General features: G+C 38.9%; 1 protein-coding gene across 1 annotated transcript in view; it reads right to left on the bottom strand.

The window, feature by feature from the left end:
- LOC149300854 (metastasis-associated in colon cancer protein 1-like) overlaps window positions 1-21,547 on the bottom strand; it is a 37,963-nt gene extending 16,416 nt beyond the window's left edge. Inside the window, exon 1 of the mRNA XM_089484889.1 lies at window positions 21,472-21,547. Coding sequence (XP_089341015.1) covers window positions 21,472-21,547 — 76 coding nt within the window. The remainder of the gene's footprint in view (window positions 1-21,471) is intronic.
- Window positions 21,548-22,015: the final 468 nt, after the last annotated feature.

Here is a 22,015-nt window from a genome sequence, read left to right as displayed (position 1 = left end):
GGTCGCCAATTGCCCACTCATTCGCCTTTCCCATTTCCTTTTCCATTTCCATTTCATTATTTTCCTTCTGATACACAACCAACCAAACATAACACACACAATAACACAAATAACACAGTGACATAACACATAACACACATAACACATAACACAGTGACAAGTGACAACACACATAACACACATAACACATACACGTACAATGCAAAAATCACAAGGACCTTTCCTCTTGTTATTTGTCCTGGCCTTCATTTCTACACTCACTAGCATTAACGCTATAACTCACACTTCATACTATAACATTTTTCCATCCACATACCTGCCAACAGACCCAACTTTTTCAGGGACAGTCCTGCTTTTTTCCAGTCCTGTCCCATCTAATTTAGCTAAACTAGGTATGCAAATACACGTTGGTAGTTATAGCTCGGTAGGTAGCACTAGTATAAACATTAAATAAATATAATAAAGTACTAAATAATAAATCTAACTTTAAAATACATTTAAATAAACCCCTAATTTTTTTTTTAAACCCATTAAAATTAAATTATTATTTAGACATAATACATCTTTAACCAAAGCAGTGCACTGCTACTAATCTTAAACATAACCGTACATTAACCCTAAGCTATTTTTTAGTTCTTGTCCAACATTTTTCCATCCGCATACCTGCCAACACACCCAAGATTTTGGTGGACAGTCCTGCTTTTTTCCAGTCCTGTCCAGTAAAAGTTGGGTTGTTGCAAAGTATGCCATTGTAAATAGGTAGCAAATGTTAGGCATGTATTACAAGTGGTCCAAAATCAATTTAAAAATGTAAAATAATCCCTATTCTTTTATTAAACATCTATGGATGTGTGATTGTGTATGATAAACGGAGGCCAAGTTCCTTGGAGCATTTGTCTCTAGGTCATTTTGTGTACAGTACACCTCAGTACGTGTGTGCAACTCTATTGGTCGTTTCGGCAGGGGGCTGGCCTGCCATCAACGAATGAAGTGCGTTCTGCAATTCACTAGTTGATGCCAGACCAGCCCCCTGCCGAAACGACCAATAGAGTTGCACACACGTTCCTTCACGGCAGCTGCTGCTGCTCCGATGTGTTGTTAACCCCGTATTAACCCCTGCAAGGCAACCGGGAAGGAAACGAAGATTAAACGAGCACGAAGAATGTCCGCGAATATTCGCCCGAAGAGAAGACAGGAACGGGCGAATATTCGCGGAATACGAAGGTTTTTTCCCCCCGAAGACGAGCACGAAGACGAACACGAAGAGCCCCCTGGTGCCCAAGTCTATTGTTTACTTGTTTAATGCATAGTATTTGTCAAATACAGTTAGATAAGTAACCTGTTGTTTCTCAATATTTTCTGATAAAACAGTTTGGTTCTGTTATGTGGCCTGATGCATTGCACATACTGGTTATTCGATTTCAGAACGAATAATAAGCAAATATGACAATGAAATGTGATGTGCAGGTTCTTTCTGTACCTCATGCAGCTTATGACAGAAAGTGTATTCTTCTCAGTACTAATGTGATGGACAATATGGAGAAGCTTCTATAAGGCAACTATAATCTGGCAGGAAATCACATTATTTCAAAAGTCGTAGGTTTCTAATAGCAAAGCACACAACGAAACTGTCTACTTTAGAGTTTGAAGTCAGGAAGCACATCTCCACATTCTTAATCAATATCACTCACTGAAGTTTGGGTACCATTTTCTCATTTCTTGTGCATCCACCTTTTTTAAGATGCATGTGTGTGTTTCAGACAATCCCCCCCACGAGACAGACAACAGCATGCCCCGGGAGTAGAGATAAAGAGGTAAGTCTCAACACCCGGAGGAGGAGGATGGTTTGAGCAGGGTCAGATAATGCAGGAGTAGCATGGCAGTTTGCTGGGCAAGCTGCATCGAATACAGGCTAAGTGAGTTTCATGTATGTGTGTCTGCCTTGGTGCGTTAGAGTGTTTGTGGGAGGGTGTGTTAGTGTGTGTGTAAGTTTATATGTTAGTGTGTGTAAGTATTATTATCTTTTATTTATATAGCGCCAATAATTTACGCAGCGCTTCTAACAAAACATTTATTCAAGGGGTCTGACAAGACCAGAATTATGGTGTGTATGGTTTATGCTGATGTGTGAGCATATGTCTTTGGGTATGTTAGTGTGTGTGTGCTTGTGTGTAAGTGTTGAGTGTCTCTGTGTATGGGCTAAGGTTGAATGTCTAGTTGTGTTGGTGTGAGTGTCTGGGTTTGTATTAGCGTGTCACAAACGGGATCCATACAGACAAATGTAATGACCCACAGCGCCCAATGATGGAATTTCAGGAGTCACCGTGCAAGAGCGGAGCAACGGGACCAGATGCAGGGTAACCACCACAATTCCCTGTTTGGCCATCAGGATTGTGTGGCCACATACCAGGATGCTGGACACCCCTCTGCCAGGGCTGACAAGACTGACCAGGCTACACATAAGACTATACAGAAATAACAGGACTAAAGAGAATAGACTAGACAAGGACATGAATAGAACCACTTTCTAAGATAACAAAATTGGAGATTCCGTCACATATTATGGCCATAGCATGCTTAGCCCACCACTACGCCAAAGTACTCCAATAAATTGGTGGGTCCTAACACTAAACCCTGCCTACTGAATTACTAACAAACTAAACATTGAATTTAAACAAATATCAGAGAAAGACATACCTACAGACTGAGACAAACATAATGGGTGGGGCACACCTTATAAAGGGAACAGAAAAGTGAACAGAAGCTGAAGCTAAGGGCAGGACTGGAATCTAAGAATCAGAAGTTTAGGACAGAGCATAAGGAAATCTAGGAATGGATTGTAGCGAGACATGGGAACTGTAGCGAAACAGAGAAAACCAGAGAAATGCAGCTCCGCAGCGTGGATGGGGAGTGACAGCGTGACTAGATGTGTGTGTGCGAGTGTCTGGATGGATGTGTTTTAGTGCAAATGCCTCTCCTGGCATTATATGAATTGCCTCATAGATTCTCTGGGCAAAGTGAGAAATCTATATATTCCACTTGAAACTTTACTTGTGAGAGAAACAAAATTATATACAATTTACACTAATAGGACAATAAAAATGTATGCTCATCTCACTCAGGTTAAACAGATAAAGCTTCGGGCATTTAACGTAGACGTATTAAATTAACTAGTACTTATAACATCTGCATGTGTTTTTGCCAATGTTGTTATCCTCCAATAAAAGTGATTAAGTGGCTTCATCAAAGTTAATATATAATAGTGATTCAGCATCATGACTCTTAGGTTCATAGTAATTTATATATGTTAAACATCTGTCTGAGTGACTGATATGCACTACTGCCACTATAGAACCAGCACATTCTACATGTGAGTAATGCAGGACTAACTACTTGCCCAACTACTTTACTATACAGTTGAAGATAATTAATGAACCTGTTAAATATGGTCTGCAGATTAAAATAACCAATGTATTGGGATTGATAAACCCCATAATCTGTATACAGTCAAATTCCATCCATATAATTATATATGATTCAAGTTTATATAGTTAAGAATTATGTCAATGTGCTTTTAACCCCTTAATGACAAAGCCCGTATATGCACGGGCTCAAAATGCATTGTTTTCAATGGGTTTAGGGACCGCCCATTGTCCTTAAGGAGTTAAGAGGTGATCGCTATAAACAAAATGCGCTATGATCAAAAACACACATTTGCAAAGTGTGAGTTTTCCTACAGTCACACTTACTTGATACCTTTCGATTCATTAAAGTGATAACATTTATTATAGAGACTTTATGTATTTGTAAGCAGCCTTTAAAGTTCTTACAGGAACACACCCTGCAGATGTCCCATTGAAGGCCAAGAAAACAAAATCATGTTATTCCAGTTTACATTTTATTTGATCAGATAAATGTAAAACCACACCCAGCTTGTAACTTGTCTGAACTTTGTCGGAATAATAATTAGAAGACCGGCGTTTCCTTTTCTTTTTACTATACCCCAAAGTATTTCATTTGGTTTTATGATACAAGATAATTATGTGATTACATAAGAGAGACTTGAGTGATAAAGGAGTGAGCTACATGTTGCATATTCAACTGACATTTTACGAACGAGGATTATATAAATGGCACATGTAATAAAAACATGCTCTTTCCCAATGCTGTGAAGTTGCTAAAATGAAGATGTTCAGGTTCAGCGCTTCAAAGTTAAGAAAAGGTGAGCTGTGCCAAAGTGTCCACTTAAGGGTCATGATGGACACCAGATCTCCCAATCTTTGTCTTCTGAGGTTGCAAACCTTAAAAGGAGACGAGAGGCCTTTCTTCTCCCCTCAGCATAATCTCCTGCAGGAGATCCGGCTCCACGGTGGCCATTTTCAATGTTCTACATCAATGGAGCGTTCTTCTACTTTCAGTGGTTTGTACAAACTGCCCTGCATGTATTCAATGTGTCTTGTTACACCTAATAGGCATGTACCTAAAGCATTAATTACATAAAGATACAGAACCAGAATAATACACCACACACGGCAAATATTAGGTGGCAAAGCAGCCACCTAATAATTTGAGGAAACTATTAAAGAATTGTCTTTTCTACAATGTAATTAAGGTAATTTCCCACTCATCCTGCTTAGACTAGGGCCACTCAATAAATTATAGTGAGGCATTTTATTGCCATTGTTTTAAAAAAAGAACATTGGGGGAAATTGTTCATAACCACTAAAATATCTACAGCTCATGTTGTTTTTTAAGGAGCATAGTGGGGTCACGTACCGCAACTTGATCCAGTAGCAGAAGTGTGGCAGATACTCGCCCTATGGGCACAGGAATCAGGTCAGCCTCCAGGTAACAGGGACTGTGTGTGTTGTACATGCACACGTACATACAAAAGTTAGAATCAGACTTTACATGCCCCCTGGGCCAAAAGGTCCCAGACCTCCACTGCCTTATAATAAAAACAACCCAACTATAATATGTTCTTGTCTGACAATGTCCAATGGATATAATGGCTATACAATGACTCTAATGACTTCTAAATCCTAGTCACTCCTTGTCCTTATTGTAATTAGTTCAGGGTGATTATATGTTAAGTGATAAAGTAATAGAATTTGAGGAACATTTTTTCCATTGTTTCAAGGTAATCCAGTTTTACACACCTGCTTTTGTTATTAGTCAATGTACCAATGCCAGTCACTGGTATATTCCTAAAGATATACATGTCAACACGTTTCAAGAATTAAAATGAGGACAAACACGCATTGTAAAATCAGTTTGTTCATCAATAACAATATAAAGTGAACCATGCAGAATTAATTGGGCGTTAGGACACAGAAACAGATAAACATATGATTTGACTTCAGATGAGAACCGTTTGCCCATCTAGTCTGCCCGTTTTTCTTGATGCAAAGATCCAAACATTAATCAGTCCTTGGTGTCTTCTCAGATTCACGATAGCCTTATGCTTATCCTGCTGGAAGGTTATACTAATTACCTATCACCCTCTCAGTAAATAACACTATTTTTGCTCTCCTCATGACTGGTCATTTTTACCATTCCCCGTTAAGGCTTTAATTTACTTTCACTCATCCTGCAAATGTAATTCTGAGAACATAATAAAAAAAGATACCATGATATTATATCATCAATACCCAAGGCCGGACTCTGGAAGTAAAGTGGTGCTGGCACTTTAAGGCCATTAGCCATAAACATACATGCAGCCACAAACTATGCGCTTACACTCACACTGAATGCAGATGTGGATAAACGCATCTAGCACACACAGCGGTACACTGGAGCAATTGTAAAGGTAAGCGTGCCGATTGATTAGCCACAGGCCCATTAACAATTTGCCTGATTTTGCACATGGCCAGTGCAGGCCTGTCAGTCACTAATCTGTGTACAAAAAACAAAAGCGTCTGCGCTTCTTACCCTAATAAAGTTGGCAACAAATATATAAACATAATATAAATGAGAGGTTTTGGTTATATGAATTGGCCAAAGCATAATTAAGCTCACCCGCCACGTCAAGGCACACTCTCAATAGGGTGAGAACCTACGCTCACCTCCTACATAGTGGGCACATAAAGCAGTTTATACTGCTACCAAAACCTTATTAATGTGTTGGGGGAGGTGCAATTAAACCTCCTCCCCATTAACCCCTGGACAGCAAGCTGCGACCAGACTGATGAGGAGCCAACAACCTCAAATATGTGCAAACAGGGAAAAGAAAAAATGTCGGTGCGCTAAGCTAGTCACAGGCTCAAATAATACAAATGTATAATACGAGGCCTACCAAACAGGTGTAAGCATGCAGCAAGAAACAGTGTAATGGCTGTACAATGTATACAAAAAACAAAACTGTCTGCACTTCTTACCCTAATAAAGTTGGCAACAAATCTGTGTCACTAATCTGTGCCCAGAAACAAAAACATCATAAGAAGTATGTCCATCTTATCTTCTATTCAGTCCAAGGCTTCAGATGGTTCTCCCAGTATTCCAGGTAATGCTTATGACATGTTATGTTATCATCCACACGATCCAAACATCTGAAGTAAGACACAATACCCCGTACTACATTCCGCACTGAAAAGGGTTCTCCGTTATTGGCATTATTTGGCTATTGCTAGGAAGTCATTTTATAAAAGCCATTGGCAATAGTAAACACATTGATGCATTTCTATATAATATTTTACAAGTGACAGCAAAGTCCCAAACATTACATGGTTGGGTAAATCATTGCTGGGGATTAAAGTGTTACGCATTTAGTTATACCTTCCATTGAATTAACTGTAAAAAATCTGAAATGATCAGAAAGAGCACGTTAAGATTTTCCATCTGTAATAGGATTGCACCAGGCATGAAAAAAGTGATTTATGGAAACATATGAAAGCTGACCATAGAAATATATGAGAAACTTTGTATTTGGGAAGGAGCGTATTCATCTATTTAAAAGGTAACACATATATATATATATATATATATATATATTCACAATCATCAAATATTAAATGGTACAGTGCGTGCTATATGTCTTTGTTGAAGACAAAGTACTTGCTTTACTTTGAGTTAGCTTCAAGGCATCTGACTTTTCCAAAATAAAATGTAGTGTTGTTTCCACTGGTGTTTTCTTATAGCGGGAGATCCGGGGGGGGGGGGGCAGCCCCTCTTCGGAATAAAATCAGAGATCTCCCTTGTAACCAATCCATCTACACTATGGAGCATTGTGCCTAATCTAACAACATCCTTCGTGACCTCTCTGCTGCATCCATTTTCTGCCTAAGCCCTGTCTAAAAAAAAAAAAAATGTATATGATAATATAATATAATAAAAAGTAATTTAATGAGTACATTTTCAAATGTGAGCAAGAGTGGGAGGATAGGGGAAATAATATATTAATTATAAATATATAATTAATATATTATGTTGATAACATGTTAATTCCGCACTATTACTATTGGGGAGGGTGAAAAACTCACAACATCAATAAAATTGACAGTAACATTAACACATGTTAAGATATATTGATACATGAAGTGAAGAGCGCCCTGCTCTCGCTATCTCACAGTCTATTAGGAGGTTGAGGGGGGACCGCTTAGGATAAGCATGACTTGATTGTAGCGAGGGGGATGTGGAAAAGTCATTGGCATTTGAATTCTTTCAAAATGCAGGTTGAAGGTACTAGGATGATAGATTGCACCCTTTTTTGTGGGATTAATTGAGTGTCAGAATAAGTAAAGCCTAACATTTTATGAAATGTAATTAATTTGTTGCTTCATAGAATTTGCATTACACACACAAACGCACATTATATATCACACACACACACACACACACACACACACATATTTACAAAGAAAGGATTGGCAAATATAACATTTGCCCCATATGGATACTACTCATCACAATCCTTTATACAATAGTTAATAGGAAGGGTTTTTTACGGAGCGTCAGATGCCGTTTGTTGTGTTTGCAGTCTATTCTTTTTTAACATATGTTCACTTAAAACAGCAGGTGCAAGATATGGTCTGCAATACACTTCGTGAGCTTATTGTAACTATAAATACACATCCTTCTTGTTAAAAAGCCATCTGCATCATGTAAGTTGACATATTGTAGTAATTTTCTAAACTTCCAAGCGATTTAAGGAGATGTATTAATATGTTGTAATATAACCTGTATACCAAAGGTTTGACCTTTCTTTTAGAAGGGAACTTTCTTACATTGATGCATAGATTTTTTTTTGTCGTCATCTCTCCATGTTTAGTGATTGAAATAAAGTATCAGTTTTCTGTTAAGCTGACGTTTTATGAATGGCAGGGAAGTAGCATTGAAATCATGGAAGGAATTTCATGTAGCATTTAATTAAATAAACGAGACCCTCCTTATATAGAGCATTTGGAAGAAGCGAGCTTTTAAAAGAATGGTGTTTCAAGACGAATTAAGAGAAACCATAAAGAGCCATACTTTCAAATAGGATAAGTGTTTGGAAAGCTGAGTGCCATAAGTTTTTCTTTAACCCTTTCATTTCGAGAGGACTGAACATTCTCCTCGTATCCTGTATTTCGTATTTCGGTATGATCTCATTTCATTGTGCCGATATTGAACATCTAAAGCAGTTTGAAAGTTCCGACAAGCTGTCAGGACAATACAATGTAAAATTGTGCATTCTATAATTACCCTCTGAAAGGCGATAAACATCTGTTATGTGGCTCAGATCAATGAAAAGCATATTACAAAACGCAGGACACTTGTAGCCAAGGAAGTAAAGCTCAGCAAATAGAAACAGTGCCAAGAGCAAAAACAAATATTATCAAAGGAAAAGGATCATAAATCTATCGAAGAAAAATGGGAGTTAGGAGAAAAAAAAGTATCAGTTCCTACATTTTCAATTCTTCTGTCCCTTCTGGGATCATTTGGTACTCGGCCATACCTTTAAACAGAACGTATGGAGATTTAAAAAGGGATGATTAGAAACAATGCAGTCCGTACAAGCGGTTTAGAGTTTTTCTGTACACATCATATAATAAAATATATATATATATATATATATGTGTGTGTGTATTGCATATTTCAGCTACACAGATTCTTGCTGAAAATAGTGGATATTTTTTCATTACTATTCTTACTTCTGAAAACTTTAGATGGTAGAACATTTTTATGAATGACATGCGAGTATCTATAAAGGCTTTACTTACTTCTACAGATTATGACTATTTGTTTTATAATATTTCTCTACTTGCTTCCATACAACTCTAACCTGAGTTTCATGAATTGTAATATTCTGAATTTTACTATTAAAAATTACACATACTAGAACATTTTGACTTGCTCATTTTACCCCACTTGGGTAAAGTAGACTGTAGAAACTTGTCTGAGCAGGGTCCTCCTAAACTTTTGTATGTCCAAATTGTTATGCGACTCACTACTTATTATGTCATGTTTGTCCATTATACAGTACTTTGAAATATGATGGTGCTATAGATAAGTACATAGCAAATGTATGCAGGGAAACTTGAAGGTACAGAAAACTGATCTCTGCTGCACCCAGATGGCCCCAGATATAGGACCACATGATTTCTACAAGACTGAGTCCAATATCTGCCAAATTATGAATTTCAGCTGTGATCCATAGGAGCGAGGGATAGGTTTTTTAAAGTTTCCCCACAGAAATCATTAGTGAGGAAAGTGGGTAAGATATATAATAGCTATTTAAAGACATATCTACTTATACCCAGGTGTCTATTGCCGAAATGCAGATTTTACTATACATTTGTTAGTCACATTTCAAGTCATACAAGCATACTGTTACATGGAGAATAAAACATTTATCTTCAGTTCACAGTCACTGTCTCAAATATGACCCATTTTACAAGATGTTCCAAGTATTTATAACATTTTAGTAACATTAACATACCATTCCAAGATAAGAACATTGGTCAATGTGAAAGACAGGATAGCATATGGTATCTGTTGATATTGGTATTAAAGCTATATAAAAAAAATAAAACCATGCGTGAAACAAACAAACTTGCACTTGTGTGGTGGAGTGAGAGCGTAACCTTTACAGAGTTTTCTCATATACCTAACAAGGAGCGGTTCTGCATGTCAGGGATCTATCCAATTTGTCAATAGCTCTCATTTTCCCCTGGGGGCTTTTACTATATATATATATATATATATATATATATATATATATATATATATATATATATATATATATATATTGTAAATGTTGTAAAGAGATTTACATACAGTGAACCTGAAAGTGGGAATCTATACAAGTACAACTATAAGTAAATGCATATCATTAACTATAAAAAACTATTAAGTGGTATATTGTAATGTTTTGATTAAATACCTTATGTTTTAAATTACTTTATTAGAATTATCTTATCTCATTCCTCTTTAATAGATCATATAAGCACTTTTTTTATCTTCTACAGCTAACAGCAGGTATCCAGTATAGTATATACGAGCTGATAACAATTGGAATGCCTCCTTATTTTATTGATCTGGTCTAGACGTTGACCTGTAAAATTCTTTACCATTGAGTGGAAGTGAATGATCCCAAATTATGTCTTCCAAATATGTAGCAGTCTCATTACCCTCCTAATTGTCCTTTCATTACATACAAGTTCTTGCTAAAGGATCTATAAACACAATTTAAAAAAACTGCCTACTTAATGAAACTTTAACCATATAGTTGAAATCAGGCTTATAAAATTCCAAAATAATGACACATCTCTTAACCAAACATAACATGCGCTTGACACCAATATTTGGCAGTTCTGGTTTCCGTAAAAGGGACTTTGGGCATCATTGTGAGTCATGTGTTTCAGGCACAGGTGTGGTCTATGTGTAAGATCCTGATAAATATATTAAAGGTGTTGATCCACTTAGAGAAAACATTAATTGCGCTCGGTCGTATGCTAAGCACATAAACCTTTTTATTCTTTCTGCTGATGGCTTGAACATATAAAAATAGCACTCAAGATTTTAAGAACATTTATTGCATGTTAATTAGGCATTCTCAGCACAAATTGGACAGGCTGTGCCACACTGACACCCAAACACACACACTAGTACAGGCTCTGCCACACCAACACCCAAACACACACACCAGACCTGTCAGGCTTAAAGGCTGGTATAATGGTGGAGTCCGGTATGCAGATACGTAGCACCAGGAACATGCAGTAGGGTAGGTGAGGATAAGCCGAAGTCAGGTACGAAGCCGTGGTCAGGGAAATAGCAAGCTGCAAGGTCAAAATCCAAAGCCAGAGTCAGGAAACCGAAATATCAGGAACGCCGTTTAGTAGCCAAGGGTCGGAATATAGAGAGCAGCAGAGTCGAGGGTAAGCCAGGTTTGGTACACAATAAATCAGCAGGAAGCATAAACGCACAGAGCTCAAACTGGAAGGAACAATCACTGAGCACTGAACTAGTCTCAGTGCTCAGTTTTTAAACTTGCCGCCTGGGGAACGCCTCGCCCCCAGCCGTGACATCATTGGTGCGCGTACCCCGGCGTCTCAATTCCGGGATGCATAAAGCTTGTTGAGGGCGCGCGCGCCTAGCGGCGGACATGTTGGCAGCAGAGGAGGAAGAAGCTGGAGACTCGCCGCGGGATGCAGTACCCGCGGGCATCGGGTACTCAGGTGAGTCGCTTCGGCGGACCCGGAGTTGCGGCCCCTGGCAAGACCAGACTCTGACACACCGACACCCAGACACATACATCAGGACAGGATCTGCCACACCGGCACCCAGACACACACCAGGACAGGCTCTGCCACACTGGCACACCAACCCCACAAACCAGGACTGGCTCTGCACCACTGACACCCAAACACACGCACCACGACAGGCTCTGCCACACCGACACACCAAACACACACACACCGGTACAGGCTCAGCCACACCGACACAACAGGACAGGCTCTGCCACACCGACACACCAAACACACACACACCAGGACAGGCTCTGCCATTCCGACATTCAAACATACACACCAGGACAGGCTCTGCCACCCAAACACACACACCAGGACGGACTCTGCCACACCAATACCCACATTAGTACGGGTTAATCTACACAAAGCATAAAAAATGCTTTCCACACTGGTTTGTGTGTTTCCCCCCTTGGGTATTGATGCCCCAGTCAGGTCCCCATTTGGTTTTAATGTATTCCCCCCACACCCATGTGCATTTGTGCCCCCGCCAGCCCCCTTTGTGCATTTATTCTCCAACACCCTTGGAGGAGCTGTTCCGTGTGAGCCTGCCTCCTTGAGAGGCATGTCGCGTCAACAAAGGGGCAGGATTAAGAGCCTCACTGAGCAGTCGCATCGGCTGCAATCGCATCTCGGTGTGCCGGCCAGTCTATGCCGGCCGGCCCACCGCGGGTGCTGCGGGCTTTTGCACCACATTATAGATGGCCCTTGGGCGGCTGCTTAATTTAGATTCAGGACGGCCTGGGGAGCAATTGCCCCCATGCCCCTTGGCCCAGCTCTCTCCCTGTGTTCAACAGTATTAATAATAAAGGTAATTATTATATAAGTATAACATAAAAATATTAATAATGATTTTATTTCAAATTTATTTAGGTACAAACATGTAAAACTCAGCAGCACTGGTGGAACAGCACCTTTAACATTACAGTTGAGGTAAGCCAACAAGAATTCCAATTCTCTAGCAACTTTATGTACCATTCAAGTACTGTTTACATTGCTAGCTCATGGGTGCAGTGCTGGCCTTTGCCCCCCCAACTCCCTCCCCCCAATCCCCAAGGCAAGCCATGCCACATAGGGACAATTGTATGGAGGGACGTTTAAGAATATTAGATGTTCAGAAAGGAAACGGATGATGCGTTACACGTGTGTTCATCATGCATGTTTTTGCAATGATTCCTAAATTGCAGTTCATTTAAATATGATAAAGCAAGAATTTATTTTAGTGTGTTGAATGAGTTAAAAAGATAGTTATGCTAATTGATTGTGAAATATCCTAATGGCACTCACTAAAGAGACATATTTCAATCTAACAATGAGAAAGTAAACCGCTAGACAATCGATCATTGTTATTAGGAATGTGATATTTGCCAATTAATGGTATCACAAGAAATGTTACATCTTTCAGCAAGGAAAATCACTGATGGAAAAGCAAGACAGCCTCGAAATAAGATAGATGAACATTAATAGCGAGACAGACGCTGAGCCTGCTACTTCTAGGGTGGCACCGATAAAACGTGACAGCTTTAAATGCATGAGACAACTACTCAAGCCCTTACACCATTCTTACCAAAACGACAGCCTTTTAACCAATGAGACCCATTACTAGCAGTCTGACAGACCACTAAAGGCAACATGAAACTTTAATGTGCGTAACTAAGGTACAGCCTTATAAGAGACTGCTGCTAAAGGGCAGATACCACATGTCATCCCTAAAAACGCAGCATACATGATAAAAGTAACTAATGTAATGGGTCTTCAATTCTAGGTTTCTCCTATCCTTTGACTGTATGAAGTGCTGCATAAATTGTGGGTGTTATACAAATAAAACAATAATAATAATAATAATGAGAACCTATACAGAAAGTGACCGCAGCTGAGTAAAAATACAGTATAAACAAGTTAATGCAGTGAGACTTAAACAAAATGCATCTTAAACCCTTTTATTGCCGTAATGGGTCTTAAATTCTAGTTTTCTCCTATCCTTTGACTGTATGAAGTGCTGCATAAATTGTGGGTGTTATACAAATAAAACAATAATAATAATAATAATAATAATGAGAACCTATACAGAAAGTGACCGCAACTGAGTAAAAATACAGTATAAACAAAATTCATCTTAAACCCTTTTATTGCCTCCTAAAGAGACATCACTAGACTGGTGACTGATGAAATAGCACTCCAGGTAATATAGAAGGTATATGGACATATACATTAAAAAACGTGGCGCATATTCACTTTTTTCACTCGGCATAAAGTCCCTGCGGTCCTGTGCGGAGCGAAAAAAGAGAATGTATATTCTGCAGAATTCCATAATCATTACCTGTTACAAAACAATAGATCGTTTAACCCTTGATAAAAGAGAATTGCTACTACAAGCAGTTCTTCGAACATTACTTATTACAAAGAAATGGTAAAACCCTTCCAGGTTAACCCTTTCAATGCAACACATTTTTAATTCCATTCCATAAATAGTCAAACATGAACAATGTTACACACTTTGCTACAACTTGATATCAGCATATTTAAATATTATTAAATATTACATATCCTGTGGCAGTACAAGCCAGTATTTGAGGAACATTCGCTCTGAAACATAAGGCTCCTAAGGAGTTCTGCACAGTTATATACAAATACAGCACATATTATCTATTCTAGGAGAAAACTGGGTGAAAAAGTTAGAATTCAGAGATAACATCATTATCCAAGCTGTAACTTTAAATTAGAAGCTTACCTTTCTTTTAGAAATTTTCAGCTCAGACCCAAAAGCTCGTGCATTTCCTTTGCATTGTCTTATTACTCCCGTTTGTTTACCTGCCCAGCAGTAATACTTGAGATGGTAATGATTACCTTGTCTATCAAGACAAGTCAAACTCAGACACACCTTGCCCTGCCTCTCCTGCTTGCTGGTTGACATACCTGTGTGCAGTGCTTCCTGGGATTTGAAGTCCCACATCAATAACACCTTAGGGTGCCAAAAGTGAAGTGGACTATATTACCCAGAAGCCTTTGAGGTCATTCAGCAGTTACACCTGAAACCAGAAAACCAGTTTCGGTTGAAGGAGGTATCAGGAAAAAGTGAAAATTGTTTTACATCTAATATGCTCATGAAAACAAATAAAAATTCCTGTCTTTAACCGAATGGTTACACATTATGTCACTGATACCTGGATCCTTGTATATCAGATTTTCTTTGTAATAATAATAATATTAATAATAATAATGTTTATTTTGTTATTAGTACTATTCTAAAAATGATGTCATCATGCACAGGAAAATTAATGTCAACCCTGAAATAAGCATTTTGTTAAATCAATTCTGAAGGAATGCGGAAAACATTATACTAGCTTAAAACTTCTGTTGCATTTAAAGGGTTAGACTTTGGTCTGATGGAACGTGAGGGTTTATTCCTTGCTAAATATTCTAGCGAACAGATTGTAAAATAACACCTTTCATTTGCTATGTCAGTTGTAGATTAATTATAATTTTTGTAGAGAGGGAAATCTCTAATTTTTACAAGGCATTTAACCAATTGGAAGATAGTAATAGTCATTTTATTTCTATAACTAATGTTTCTGCATGAACGCATGACATTTTTAAACATAGAATTTAACTGCAAAGAAGAACCATTTGGCCCATCTTCCCTGATTACAGACCGTAATCAATCTATGGTCTCATGTTAGATTCAGAATAGTTTTTTTGCCTATCCCATGCATGTTTAAATTCCCTGACTGTGGGCTCTTACCACTTCTGCTGGGAGACTGTTCCACTTATCTACCACCCTCTTGGTAAAGTAAAACTTCCTTGCATCCCATTCAGTTTTGGCACCAAATGCATATTTCATGCAGGGACGGTTGTAGCAAACACATGCCCACCTCACAATGCTTTACAGGCAAGAAGCCCCGCCATCTTCCAAAGCCAGCCGTTACCACTTCACACACCCTCCAACACAGGTGTCCTGATCTGGACATGTATAGGTGTCCTAAAAAAATGATTCATGTGGTTGCCCTATTTTCACCTTATCCTCACCAACACAAGTGAAGGTTTCTCCCTTGTGGTCATGTAGGAGGAAAACTCAATTGGTCATCACGATTCTTGAGATATCCTCACCAAACTTCTTTAGAATAGGGTAACCAGATTGCCTTTAGAACCAGGGACACCTATAGGAAATGAGTGCTTCTGGTTTACATGAAATATATTGTTTTTGTGTAGACTATTTAATCTGGTAAAGGAGACACGTGGTTACATGCACCAGTCAGCAGCAAATACAATATAATATGTCGACCAGATACAAGCCCCTTTTTCCAAAATTGGAAAAAGACCAATTACCTTCCAAAATTGGCGTACATTTGTACAACTAGAATCAGAGCCATTCATAGTTCACACATTATCATGAAACACGTTGGAACATCCATGTTGTCTTGTTGTCTTTCTATCATGAGTGAACGCGTACTACAGTCCCTGAAAATGACCCACTTTACATACACTGCGTTCTAAAAATGTAACTATAGAAAAAAGGAACGGTTGGTGTATTACCAGTTTTACCAGTTTTTCAAAAACATATTTATATACACATGCTCCACAAAAAGAGTTAATAAATCCTACACTATGTTGTGCTGTTTCCACCTTTATCTCATTCTCTTTAATTCTCAGTGAACATTTATAAATGAAACAAGTAAACCAAATATATATTTTTTAAAGCAATTGTAAATGTTATTTTTATGCAGGCTAGTAGGCCATTAATGCCTCAGCACTAGGCGATTGCTATGGTAATAGTGAAGAGAAAGAAACAATGTTGACAGTTTGCTTCACTTTTTATGGGTGTACACAGCTTTTTACATATACTTGCTCTTCCACGATGACATCATGAAGTGTGCAACTTGCTTGCTCCACAATGGATTCTTTCAGAAACACCTAGAAAATTCAATAAAAGTAAATGTTTTTCAAGCAATTGTACCAAATATCAGTAGACTGATTGGAGGAATGAGCAAAAGGTTGAACCCATAATGTGAGCAGAGACTCCATCCTGTTGAGGAAGACGAGAGAATAATACAGGCGGAAACGGAGGAGGAGAAGCAGAGGAGCAGTGAAGGAGGACAGGATCTGCCGAGAAGGAGATGGAGAAGCTGAGGATGTAGGGAGAAAATGAGAGAGAGCGAGTCAGAATGAGTGAGAATGAGCAAGAGACCAAATTCATTGTTATAAAACAAATGGACCTAAAATGGTCTATGTGCGCAAGACTAAATATCAAGTATTACATGTCGAATAGCAGTGCTAATAGGGAAAATAACCAATTATATCCCTTTTTATTCTTCTTTGCTACAAATTGTCTAGCCCACATTTAAATATTAAATGGAATTTGGAATGTCTTTGTATAAAGATATCATAAGCCGTTCTAAGACACATTTTCTAATGTAAATAGTAATTTATGTATACGTTATTTGATACAACCCTTTTTTCAAATAGTTTATCCCTAAACTAGCTTTAGCACTATAATAATCTAAATGATGTTAGGCAGTTAAACCTGGATTCATGAAAAACATTGTTATAGAGAAAATCAATAATTTCCCAGAATGAAGATAGCTTAAGAGGCTATGTTATTACAGAACATGATTTGATGAATTGCAAAAAAAAATATTGTTTTTCATATTTATGATTTATAAATTATACTTTTCTGTTTTAATTGACATTTTCTACTTTATTTTTATCATTGTTAGAATTTGGTTTAGTCAGGGATATCATTCTGGAATTGTAAGGTATACAAGAAAAGTAAATGTTTCTTTGTAAATTAACCATAAATCTGAAACCTTGACCAGCTCTTTTCCACATGAGATTTGCTATGATCTGCTTACAAAGCCCACCAACTTCCAGATCCAGCCATGGCCACTTCATGCTTTGGCCCCTTTCTCTTCTCTCGTCATACCTTCAAACCCAAGAATGGTTTATGTGGTCATGCTATCGGCCATCTTAACTAGATGTAATTTTCACCTTATCCTTACCTGAAATGTTGTTGGGTATTTATTAGACTTGTGCATTCATCTTCGGGCGAACATGAAAACGAACACGAAGAGTGCGTTTTCTTGTTCGTTCCGAAGACACGCCGAAGAGAAGACAGCGGCGGTAAAACGTAGGCGAAAACGAAGACACACACCACGAAGATCTTCGTGATCGTCTTCGTCTACCATTCTCCCCCCCCCTTCTAACTTACTTTGTCTTTGCGGCATCGCGGCAGTTCCCGGAAGTGGAAATCCGCAGGTTCGCCGTCACGGGTTACAGGGCAGTGCGAATGAGCCTATTTGTCGCCTACAGGGACCAATTGGTTGATGCCAGAGGAAGACCCTGCAGGTGACCAATAGGCTCATCCCACTGGTCTCCCTCCCTGTTCAATTAGTTAAATGTCTGTACGGACATTTAACTAATTGAACAGGGAGGGAGACCAGTGGGACGTGCCGGGTAAGTTACGGCAGCAGGAGTTTAACAGTCTGTACGAGCGACCCTATTGGTCGCCAGCAGGGGGCTCGTCTGCCATCAACCAATGGCAGACGAGCCCCCTGCTGACGACCAATAGAGTTGCTCATACGTACATTTAAACTCCTGGCGCCAGAGCTGCGTTAACCCCGTATTAACCCCTTAACCGGGGAAATGAAGAATAACCAAACACAAAGAATGTCCACGAATATTCGCCCGAAGAGAAGACAGGAACAGGCGAATATTCGCGGAATACGAAGATTTTTTTCCCCCCGAAGACGAGTACGAAGACGAACACGAAGAGCCCCCTGGTGCCCAAGTCTAGTATTTATAGTGTCCTACAAAAAAATGATTTATGTGGTTGCCCTATTTTCACCTTATCCTCACCAACACAATTAAAGGTTTTGTCTTTGTAGTCAGGTAGGGGGATAAATTAATTGATAATCATGATTCCTGTGATATTTTTCCCATACCTGATTAATTATCTTCCATGAGTAGATTGATGCCACCTTCTAAACAGCATTTAGAATATGAAAACCAGTTTACCACTGGAACCAGGGACACCTATGGGAACTGAGTGCTGCTGGTTTACATTAAAAAGTGTCTAAGGATGTCATGTGTTTACACAACTTTACATGCATCAGTCATCATTTGCTGTAATCTTTAAATTAAAGGTATTATCTTTTTTTCAACAAAACTGCCAGGCCTTTTTTTATGGAAAATCCCAAAAGTAGAAATAATGTTAAATAAGTTCCTTTAACATTTTGACCTGCCATATACTGAGTTTTGGGAAGCTATTTAAGGGTAGGTGTCATTAGATTAGGGGCCATTTTGTGACCCACCATCCCTCCCTATTGTTTGTGATGTTGGTTGGGCGGTTAATTTTGTCACAGTCAGGGGCGGAAGCTTACCAGGCATCTAGGGGGTGAATGCTCTGGGGGAGAGCATTTGGTGGCATTTCGGTGGGAGGTTCCTTGCTGGTGGTGCTTAGAGCCTGGGGTTGGGCATCCGGGTAGTCCTCCCCTGTGTTGGTGGTACCTGGATAGCCTTGTAAGCTTAGGGGTGTTTTCATTTTTTTTGTCATTTATTCATGTTAATTAAATATATTATTTATTGTGTCTAGTTTGGTAGTCATTGCCCTGTTAACGCACCCAGTTTTGGTTTAGGTTGCGTGGCAATGGCTTGGTTAAATTGGTTTGGTGGGTCTGGCCCAGACATCAAGGGTTCATCACTCAAGTAAAAAGTGTTTGTACGGGACTTATCCCTCTGGAACCAGGTGAAGTTGTTTCTTACTGTAAAGACTTCATTGTTTATCACCATATAACATGGTCTACAGATACTTACTTAAAACGTGTTATTGGTGTTCAACTGCATTCTAGAATAGTGAATGAGGATTTTTTTAATGTTTTTAGGCATTGTTTCCATATTTCTGAAAAGTTTATTTCTAGATGAAGAAGGATTGTATGTCTCTACGGAATAAAACAATACAACTGCACAGCAATATTCTTTTACTGCTGTCAAAATTATAAAATTATAGGAATGGCAAAGTAGCCAATATCATAAAATCCAGCTGAGATAAGCAGTGGAAACTGGTAAAGTGTCAGACTCCCTCTGTATAATTATCAGCATGCAGGTAAAAAGTTCTTGAAGTGTGAGCATTTTATAATGGAAGCTAAGAGGATAAACTGCGGTCAGTGATATAAATCAAGTATACGTCAATAAAATATCACATAATTTGGACTTTTTTCATTATTTTTTAGCCAGTGGGAATACACACATATTGTTGTCTGCTTCATATGTGTAACTAGAATAGATATATCCAAACAATTAAACTGACAAACAAAGCTATAGAATGCTTTAATTAAAGAAATTAGTTGCAAAACCCCGTGTCGGTTACCCCTAACTAGCTAAACACAGTATAATAACTATGCTTCTTGAAGCCTACTTCTGTTTAGCGTGGTGGGCAGCTAAGCAGGGGAGGGCTAGCACCTTCTGACCCGTGTCGTGTAAAGCCAAGTGACCACCAGCACCTCTCACAAACACGCACAAGTACTAACAAACACATACACTCACTCTAACACTCACTCTAAAATACAGCCAGAGACAGACGCACACAAACTCTCACCCATCTACTTTGTGAGGAGCTACTACCTCAGGATCATGGAACTATCTGGCAGCCTCAAACACCTCCTGCAGGATGGAGATGAAAACAGAGGAACGAGAGAGTAGAGAGAGAGAGAGAGAGAGAGGTGTAGAGAGGGAAATGAGCAAGACAATAGAGGACAGAAAAGAAGAGAGAAGATAAACACAAGAGAGAATAGAAGAGGAAGAGCAGACCAGGAAGACAAATGAGTGTTCCTTTAACTTGCCCATTGTCTCTTCTAGATACAGATGCCATTTATTTTTGAGCAGGAAAAAAAACCTGGCATTTAAACAAAGCGCCCTACAAACTAAATCATTAAATGCCCTCTGCAATTGATAAATAGGTCCAGGTACAGAGGCCCCTCAGCATTTGCACCAATGTCTGTGCGGCCCTGTACCAATAGCGAGACTATCCGTGTACATAATGAATCGAGTGACACACACCAATGAACAGAGCATACCCGAGCATACTTAACATGTTTTTCACTGGACACCAAATACGTTTGTTACAGACAGTCAGATATGCAGAATGTGACTGTGCATAAAACTACATCCTGTATTTGTAATACATTGCACATGCTAATGTACCTTTTTCAGCGCAGTTGGGTTACTTTGCCATTTTTAGAAGTTGCAAATTTCCAGTCATAATTATGGAAAATGAATATCGCGGAGTAGTCATGATACATACCACAATAGGTCTGTGATCAAGCTGTTACGTATTCGCTGTAGTAGACAGTGGCTCCACATACATGGAAACCTCAATTTTATAGCGTGACAGGAGGCTCATATTTTGCATATCTTCCTTTACTTAGACCTCACAGCAGCAAAGGAGAAAAAACAATGTAAACAAATAACCAATCAGAGACAGTCCTAGCATATATAAGTCCCATTCAGCAAGACTGCCTCCTCTTCCTTTGCTGCTCCTCACGCAGGTCAGTCACATTTCTTTTATTTGTCTAGTGGGTGATCTTTGTGTGCTGTTTTGTCTTCTGAGACATTTGCTACCCACTTTTTCATGCACTGCTATTATTTAAATTTTATTACCAAATTATTGTTATTTATAGATATTCATCTGTGCCTAAACATATGTTTTATTTAGAACTTTCTCCCTCCCCCTGGTAGTTTTTTTCCCCTAGTTTACCTTCATTATTTTTCCTCTGACTTCCCTGCTTCTGTCCAGGGCTCTCACCTCCATCTCTGTGTTCTTTAACAGTCATTTTCTCTGTCTCTGGTCTCCATCTTGGATCTCGCGGCCGCCATCTTTAATCTCGCGATATTTCGGCGGCCATCTTGGATGCCCTGAGTTGTAAAAAAAACGGACCTTTTGGTCCGTTTTTTACAGGTTTTCAATTTAGTTTTTTTCGTTTTTAGTATAGCGTTTGGGGTTGGGAGAGCACTAGCTTTCTCATCATGTTAATGGTTTCCACCTAGCTTGTTCCTTTGTTAATTTCGGAACTTGCGGCGGCCATCTTGGTGGGGGCATAGTGCCTTTTATATAATATATATATATATCCTTCCCGCGTTTTTCTGTGGTGTTTTAGTGTTGGTGGTATTATAGCTACATTCAGTCTCTATTTCAGGTGAGCCCTGAGATTAATCTGTGCCATTAATTCCTATAATCCTTCTCCTGTGAGTGAGCCTCACAACTTTAACCCCTGCTTTCAGATTTGGGAATTTAGATAATT

The sequence above is a fragment of the Sceloporus occidentalis genome, unplaced genomic scaffold (assembly GCF_023333645.1).
Source record: "Sceloporus occidentalis isolate IW3139 unplaced genomic scaffold, rSceOcc1.0.p SCAF_23, whole genome shotgun sequence".
NCBI lineage: Eukaryota > Metazoa > Chordata > Lepidosauria > Squamata > Phrynosomatidae > Sceloporus > Sceloporus occidentalis.
This window is presented reverse-complemented; position numbering and strand designations above follow the sequence as displayed.